Source organism: Melitaea cinxia, chromosome 24, assembly GCF_905220565.1.
Source record: "Melitaea cinxia chromosome 24, ilMelCinx1.1, whole genome shotgun sequence".
In the NCBI taxonomy this organism is placed as follows: Eukaryota; Metazoa; Arthropoda; class Insecta; order Lepidoptera; family Nymphalidae; genus Melitaea; species Melitaea cinxia.
The window spans coordinates 3,171,577-3,180,609 of NC_059417.1; the positions used below are offsets into that span (position 1 = coordinate 3,171,577).

At 31.3% G+C, this 9,033-nt stretch overlaps 1 protein-coding gene across 1 annotated transcript in view; it reads right to left on the reverse strand.

The window, feature by feature from the left end:
• LOC123665669 (uncharacterized peptidase C1-like protein F26E4.3) overlaps positions 1–8,639 on the reverse strand; it is a 68,220-nt gene extending 59,581 nt beyond the window's left edge. The window contains exon 1 of the mRNA XM_045599937.1: positions 8,345–8,639. Coding sequence (XP_045455893.1) covers positions 8,345–8,355 — 11 coding nt within the window. The 5' untranslated portion in view covers positions 8,356–8,639. The remainder of the gene's footprint in view (positions 1–8,344) is intronic.
• Between the last annotated feature and the right edge of the window lie 394 nt (positions 8,640–9,033).

The window sequence follows — 9,033 nt, forward strand, 5'->3', positions numbered from 1 at the left end:
TAAAGTCAGGCCACCAAGTTGCGTGCGGATTAAAATCTAAGATCTAGGAAAGTCGCTATTTCAATGCTGAGCGTATGATAAAATAATTATACAAGATCTTTTAGCTGACTTTGATTTTACGTGTTTGTACGTAAGTATCGACGTGATTTTCTTAATAACTATAAGTTGAGTTGTAGCTATCCTTCTTTTTAACCAACTTACAAAAAGGAGAAGTTTCTCAATTCGATTGTATCTTTTTTTTGTATGTTACCTTAGAACTTTTGTCTGGGTGGACTGATTTCAATGATTTATTTTTAATCGAAAGATGGCACATGTCATGTGATTCCATTTAAATCTATCTTATAATGTGAATTTACTTGACGATTTTTTCACCGATCTACGTTGTATTACTTGACGATGTAATTGAAGTCGGGTTTTTTTTTTTTTCGTTTGCGAGCAAATCCAATTATTACGTACAAAGATGTAAATTATTAAACTTGTATCATAAATTAAAATAATTGAGATAACACAGTGAAGTATTTTGTTTTTAATTTATTATTATTATTATAATAAATATGCTTAAGATGGTTATCTGTTCCTAAGGTTGACAAATTAATATCTTTTTTAGGTTACTGATATGCGTCAACGGCCCGGTATTAATATTTTCATCTTCTATTGCTATTTATATTTCACAATATTAGCTTATTGTTAATGTTTCGCTCATAAGGTGTCGACTTTGTACCTCGTAATATGTTTTAACATGGCAACAATCGCGTGAGCAAAAGCAATGGCAAAATTTGGACTCATGTGCTAATTGTTCCTGACGTATCGCAAGGCGAGCGACCAAATTACTGACAAAAAAAAAAACAAATCTTTAACACACGATTTGATACAGATCAGACGCTTTGATAACGATATTCAATTTTTACTGTAAAATTTATAATTGGTAACCCTAAAGACGCAAATAATAGCACGTGCTTCGTTTTTTTTTTTTTTTTTTATACTATCGAGAAATATAAAAAAGTTCAGTATGATTAACAAAGACATCTAAGAAATTTAATCTTTTTATTGACAAACTAAGTGTCAGCAGTCGCGGATGAGATTCAGTCTATATCCTTTGAGGGTCTCCCCACCGTGCATCGGAGCGCACGTAAAGCTCTTGCCCCGCTTGATATCATAGATACCTAATAGCGATTGTTACTCATAGTAGAGAATATATACGTTAAAACGTAGTGGAGCAGCATGGTGGATTAAGCTTCGACACTTCTTCTTCATATGGAGAAAGACTGAAAGAGGTCTATAGCCAGCAGTGAGATGTTACAGGCTTCATCAGAGGAGTGAATATGGTTAAGCTATTTACTACTTGCAATAATACATAAAAGAAAAGCTTCGAAATAATTTTACGATATTAAATTTTAAATTTAATATTTAATACTTAATAATTTAATATTTAATAATTTACGCACTAAGCGATTCGCTAGTACATTCTTGATCCGTACGGCCAAAGAATGGAACTCTCTACCAGCGTCTGTGTTTCCTGAAAGCTATGACCTGGGGATCTTTAAGTCGCGAGTGAATAGGTTACTTCTAGGTAAGCGTGCTCCATCTTAGACCGCATTTTCACTTATCATCAGGTGAAATAGCGGTCAAACGCCAGCCTATCTATGTATTAAAAAAAAAAAAAAAAAAAAAAAATATTTTTGTCTTAACATAAGCTGACCGTTAAAGATGTCACAGGCGTGTATCCGCCATGATTTCTCATAAAATTGATTAATCTGTCAAATGTTATGATCATAACTGTTAATTATTGCACCCACATTCCGAGGCTTGTCGTTATAATTAATTTCAAACGAGACTTGCATATCCGTTTGCAAGGAGTTAGCGGCAGGGTGCAATCCGTTAACAGATGAAGGAAAAGGTTTAACATGTTAAACAATCCAAATTTTAATACATACTAATAATAGAGTAATAAAAGTTTGTTTGTTTGAACACACTTATGTCAGGAATGTGTGGTTGTATTCTTTTTATTTTTGGGTAATTAGCTTACCGGGGAAGGCTATAGGCCATATAATAGGGTGTCTTATATTCAAATTAACGCAGATGAAGCCGCAGGGCACAGCTAGTACTAGGTACAACTTGCAGTTTTGGTGTTAGTCTCGATAGTCAATATTAGGACAGATCAACACATAACATCGGACTCGCAGCACCTTGTACACCATGACTATGGCATCTCCAACGTCGCCGGAGTGTTTATTTTATTTTATTTTATTTTATTTTGATTTATTTGGAAAACAGACAGTGTACAGAGACTTAGTTTAAAGCTAATTACATAAAAAATAAAATAAAAATACACCATTTAAAAGTTTTCACATACGGTTGCTACATAAAAAAACTAGAGCTTGTACAGTAAGCAGTGACTAATATAAAACCATTGCACAGCGTTCAATTAAACATATTTACAAGTTATACAGAATTACGTTAATCCAGTGCTTTGTCAACACAAAACCTAACTTTAAAGCTATTACACAAAAAATTCACACGTTTATACATACAGTACTTTGCTAAATAAAAACCAAAGCTTAAACTGCAGGTAATGATAAATATAATAATAAATTGCTTAATACACACTTTAAGAAATCGCATCAAACCAGTGCCTTGTCATAGTTCTTTTAAGAACATCGACTGATGTATTGAATAAATCAAAATCAAGTTCTGGAATGTCATTCAAAGTATTAATTTCTTTGGAGGTTCTAATTAAGAAAGCATTTTTTCGGTAATTAGTGCTACTAAATGGAGTATACAAGAGAGATGGAATTCTTGTGGACCTTGTAGGGACTTTCAGATATATTTTCGATAAAAGTAGGGGAGAATCTATTTTGTTTTGAGCAATTTTTAGTAAGGTAACAATATCAGCTATACGACGTCTTTCAAAAAGAGGGAGAAGATGGAATCTCCTAGCTCTAGATTCATAACTAGAATCGTATGTTTTGCATTTAGATTGTATGCGTCTAATGAATCTTTTTTGGATTGACTCTAGCCTATTAATATAAATAAGGTATTGCGGATTCCAAACCTGAGAACAATACTCCAGGGAGCTACGAACATAGGAGCAGTAGAGAATTTTTAAGGTGTCAATCAATATATCCGGAGTTTCAAAATGAAAATTGCGGTAAGTCCCGTAAAACAAAGCGTTCAATACTTACTAATAGTAAGATTAATACATCTTATAAGACCTTTAATTTTGTGTGTATTGTCTCCCTTGGATTCAGCCCAATAGATGGCGCTGTATTTTGATTCTAAGATTTTTTGTTCAACTACCGTCTGTTGGGTTGAAGTATAAGTATACATTAAAGTAAGAATTTTTAAGTATTTGTTAAGCTTATACAACAGAATGTAGGTCAAAAAGGATATTACAAGTGCGTGTAACGTTTGCATACAAAATTTTCGTCGTGTCAAGGCAGTTATGTTTTGAAATGACAATAATAAAATGATAAAGATCGAAATTAATTCGTACAACATTGTGAGTAAAACCTTTTTCTTGTAACATTATGCAAATTATGTACTTTACGTTCAAACTGTATTAAAAATAAAGTGTTTTTTTTTTAATTATAAATTGTTTGATAAATATATAAAAAGTATACATATGTAGAATGCATTTTAAGAAAGTATACTTTAAAAAAAAAAAACATCAAAATAACTCATTTCTTGTTTCGTGTTGATTTTTTTTGAAATGAAGTGTATTATGTGAAACAAAAATTTTGTCCCCCTTTTGACGAAAATTGTGCGGACTGAGGAGTATGAAATTTCGCACACTTATAGTTTGTATAGAGAAGGAGTGCAGAATGCTACAATTTTTTTAAATTATGGTTAAAATACATTAAATCAATTTAAAAAAAAACATTACACCACGTATTTGACAGACACACGCATATATACTCTTTTGTTTATTGTTTAAGTCTGTGGTTAAATTATGGTCGAATTTCGACCAATAGGTGACCACTAGTACGATAAAATGTGTAATGTATTTTCAACGATTAACTTAGCTGTATCGTGCCGTCCGTCAGTACTCGCTGTGCCCTGCGGTTTCTTCTGTGGTGATGCACGTAAAACTACTTCACCGCAATTATCCATAGTGTAATAATTCCACTACTAGATGACGTATGAAGATGTCAACTATACAAAATTTTTAAGCTAGATCTTCTAGATCAAAATTGTCAATGTATTAAATTTTAATGCAATAGATTCTGCATGATGCTGGACAAAATAGTGAGGTAGATTGGTGTTACAATTTATAAAATACTAGCTGACCCCGCAAACGCTGCTTTGCCATATATGTTATTAACCCGCTTAACCCCCCCCCCCTTATAACTTAGGGGCATGAAAAATAGATGTTGGCCGATTCTCAGACCTACCCGATATGCTCACAAAATTTTATTAAAATCGGTCGAGCCGTTTCGGTGGAGTTCTATGTTTAACACCATAACACGAGAATTTTATATATTAGAAGATTAAAGTAAAACTTTAGTCTTCTAATATATAAAATTCTACGCACACTTGCCTTGGAGAGTAAGCTGGTGAATGCGGGACAATATCGTTACGAAAAGTGTGATCGAGCGAGGCGAACGGAAAAAGTTAAAGTAAGTTGATAGAAAGAGAGAGAGTTACGTTTCGTAAAATTTACTTCAGTCGTGATGTCTAAGGCACACTCGTTTTTTATAGATTAGGTAAGTAGGTGCAAGAAAGTTTAATTTTTTCATTATGTACTCTTTATCAAAAAGTAGTTTACAAAAGTACAAATCAATCTTCTGTATTTTATATATTCTTTTTATATGTCCGTCTGTCAGTTTTAAGTAGAGCCTTCATTTGAAATGTGAATCCTACCGAGAAGAACCAGCTCTCATTAGTTATACGCTTTTTCTTTTCGCAGTCGGATACGTTTTTGTTGTTTTTCATCTCTCAACCTGTTATTCTATGAAAAGCTTTGAAAGTTAAATAACTTGATAGTTTACTTTTTTAAGTCTAAAGTATTTATTTTTAGAACTCCGAACCCAAACAACCTAAGACTCTAAATGAAAGCCTATTATTAAAACAATGGTGTTAATTTCTGCGTCCATCCGTCTCGTTGTATGTTTAGTATCACAATAATTAGTTGTTTCAGTAACACTTAACTTAAATTTTTAAGTGTATGTATATAAATAATTAAAACAAGAAAAAATATTAAATGTGTTTGCAGGCAAATGAAAAAAACCGACTTCATCATCAAAATTCAAAATCGACAAGTAATACCACGTAGGTAGACGAAAAATTAGTTAAGTAAATACGCATTATCAAAGATTACTCCAAAAGGTTGTAATCAGATCTCGATGAAATTTAAATGGAACCACATGATTAACATCGGCTTTCGATCAAATTAAAAATTATCAAAATCGGTACACCCAGTAAAAAGTTATGCGGATTTTCGAGTTTTCCTCGATTGCTCTGAGATCCCATCATCAGATCCTGGTTTCCATATCATGGTACCACACCAGGGATATGTCCTTTCCAAAAAAAAAAGAATTATCAAAATCGGTTCATAAACGACGAAGTTATCCCCGAACATACATAAAAAAAATATATATATATACGGTCGAATTGAGTAACCTCCTCCTTTTTTTAAAGTCGGTTAAAAAAGGCTATCTATTGCGACTATACAAATAATAGTCTTGAAAAAAATAACATAATATAGCTTTGAGAAAAGAACCTTAAACTACTTCAGATATGCATCACACGCTGTTATATCAAAACCTTATCAACAGATGTGACAATTAATTATCTGTACAAACATCACTTGACAGTATAGTGGCCATTCATTTGACAACAGATTAAAAATATCGTAACAAGTGATATCCGTCAATCGATAGTATATAGATATTACGAGTGCATTCATCATTAATTATATTATATAGCTTTGACATTACAGTTATATGAAGGTCGTTAGTATTATGAATTAATGTGAACATAACTATCTCACCCAGCATACGTTGACCTGTGTTGCGAACTATCGAACGAGTGAAATTTATATAGAAATAAAAATCTAGATAATTGACACTCTAATCATCTAGTGGTATGAAATATAATTTACGATTTTTTTTTCATGTCAAAAAATTCCCAAAAATCGGTTGAGCCTTTTCGGAAAAGATAAAACCCGAAACATCGTGAGACGAGTTTTTTTTAAATATATTAATAAGAATATAATGTACCTTTTTTATAAAAGAGTCATACATAACACATCTAGACACATATTTTAATATTATATTATATTTGATTTTGTGCATCTTTTTATTTGAGTTTTCAGTCCCAGCTTACTTCTAATAGGAACCCACCTGGTGAATGTATGATTATTTTATATTTTTTATTTTATTGACTAAATAACATTGTCATAAACCTGCGTGGTTTTTAATGCTATTTATAATAAATAAATACATTATCGTTGTTTTAATAAATAAATAAAAAAGTAAATAAAATAATTGTGTTTGCTCGCAAACGAAAAAAAAACCGACTTCAATTACATCGACGAGTAATACAACGTAGATCGACGAAAAAATAGTCAAGTAACTACGCGTTATCAAAGATTACTCAAAAAGCAGTTATCAGATCTCGATAAAATTTATATGTGACCACATGATAAATATCAGCTTTCGATTAAATCAAAAATTATCAAAATCGGTATACCCAGTAAAAAGTTATTGCGGATTTTCGAGAGTTTCCCTCGATTTCTCTGGGATCCCATCATCAGATCCTGGTTTTCTTATCATGGTACCAAACTAGGGATATCCTCTTTCCAACAAAAAAAGATTTATCAAAATCGGTACATCTAGTAGAAAGTTATGCGATATTATACAACGTAGGTCGACGAAAAAAGCGTCAAGTAAAAACGCATTATTAGATATAACTCGAAAAGTAGTTGTTAGATCTCAAATAAATTTAAATGGGACCAATTGGCACACACTACCTTTCGATTAAGATAAAATTTGTCGAAATCGGTCCACCCGGTCAAAAGTTCTGATGTAACATACATAAAAAAAAAAAAAAAAAAAATACAGTCGAATTGAGAACCTCCTCCTTTTTTGGAAGTCGGTTAAAAATAAATTATTATGTTAAAGCTCAAACCTGAAGATGTGATAGTTTTTTGTTTTTTTTTTTTTTTCGTAAAGTGTACCGCAAAACTACGAGTTGTGGGATCCTCTGGATTCAAGTCTCCACTGAACTGTATACATTGTATAATGCACAAATGTATATTTTTTGTAAATTGTTTTCCTACTTGATTTGAGTTATTCTGACCTAGGACACTGAAAACTTTTTATGCTAAAATTAAGCATGGTTCCTTTGAGGTTCTTCTTAAGTCATTACGTGTTCTTACTTGTAATTCAGCATTGTGAAGTTCGGCTTCATCTATACTTACTAATGTTATAAAAACGTAAAGTTTTTAACTTTGTTTGTTTGTACGAGGTAATCATCGCAAATACTGATCCGATCATAAAAATTCTTTCACTACTTAATATCCAGCTAGACTATTCAGGAGAAATATAGGCTATATTTTATTGTTATTGAAAAAAAAATCAGTGAAAAGTAATAGCACATGTAAATCAAGTGGAAGTAATGCGAGCGAGATGAAAACTTTACTATATATTTGCACCACAAAAATAATTAACGCCCAACAAAGTGGGCCCCGGTCGGCTAGTGTATTATAATTTTGTTTGAAATAATATATTACAAAAATGTACTTTAAATAATATCTGGATTCTAGTTATATATTTGTTTTGGTTTATGTAAGAGACAAGATAGTTATATTTTTTTAGTGTTGAGGTGACCTAGCGGAAGGGATTTTTAATTAGTAAGTGATCTCAGTTTCAAATCAAGGCTACTACTACTTATAGTACTGATATATAGTTACTATGTATATGTAGGTACATGTATATAGTAAAATTCGGTGAAAATTTTCTAAATAAATTTTGAGACATGTTAATTGTTTATTCCCCAAACGAGTATTTACGACTATTGAGAATTGAGAAGACTCAACCACGATGTATTGCATATTTTTTTTTTTTAATTCTTCAACCAGCAGTTATGTTCCGGATAATACTCCAACCCTTTTGTATTATTGGAAGTGCATAAGGTAATATGAGTATGACCATAGTTATGCTGAGTTTTCATTTATTCAACAGTTAAAAAATATTATTTAATGTTCAGTAAATTGTGGTTTTTTTTAATTTATTCATTTTTATGAGGTTAAAAATATTCAAATATTTTTGGGCGTAGCGTAGAGTACAATACCATGTTTTTTATTAAAAAAAAACAATGACAATAAGCAAAATTGTTTACTTACGTATTCGTCATGACGACTTTTCTTAATTCAGCCAAAATACAAAATCTAATACGAAAAACGTATCAAAACTTCTTTATTTAAATATAGTCCACGAGCATAATAAATAAAATGTCAGTCCATTGTAATTTAGAAGAACACTCGAATCTAACGGTCGCGGGTTTTTAAAGAAATCGAAATAAAACGAAATGTCACTTCGCGATATTTTTTTATTTCGTAACGGCTGAGCGTCAGTTTGGCGCGAACGTCGAAATCAAACTGCGACTGACGCTCGCAAACACCTGATTTAATATCGCGCATTGTATTGCCAGACTTTGTTGTACTCCGAATCCTGAGAAAAATATGATTTAATATAATAAATAATATACATTTAATTATTTTTATTTATTTTTTTAAAGAAATTATAGGTGTACTTATTTCTTTAATTACAATTTTGATATAAAAAAAATATTTAATATTATTATTATTAATGTTTCTATTTATTTTTTCTTATTCTATTACTTTGTTTAGTACTAGATATTATAAGTTGGAATAAATGGACTTATCTGACTTTTAGGACCAAACCATTCCATGCGGATTTTTTTATACCGTAGCTATCTCTAAATAGTTAGTTACTAGGTAAGTTATCAATTGCAAATATTTAACACGGAAAAATCGGAAAATTTTACGCGGGAGTAGCCGCGGGCGGCATG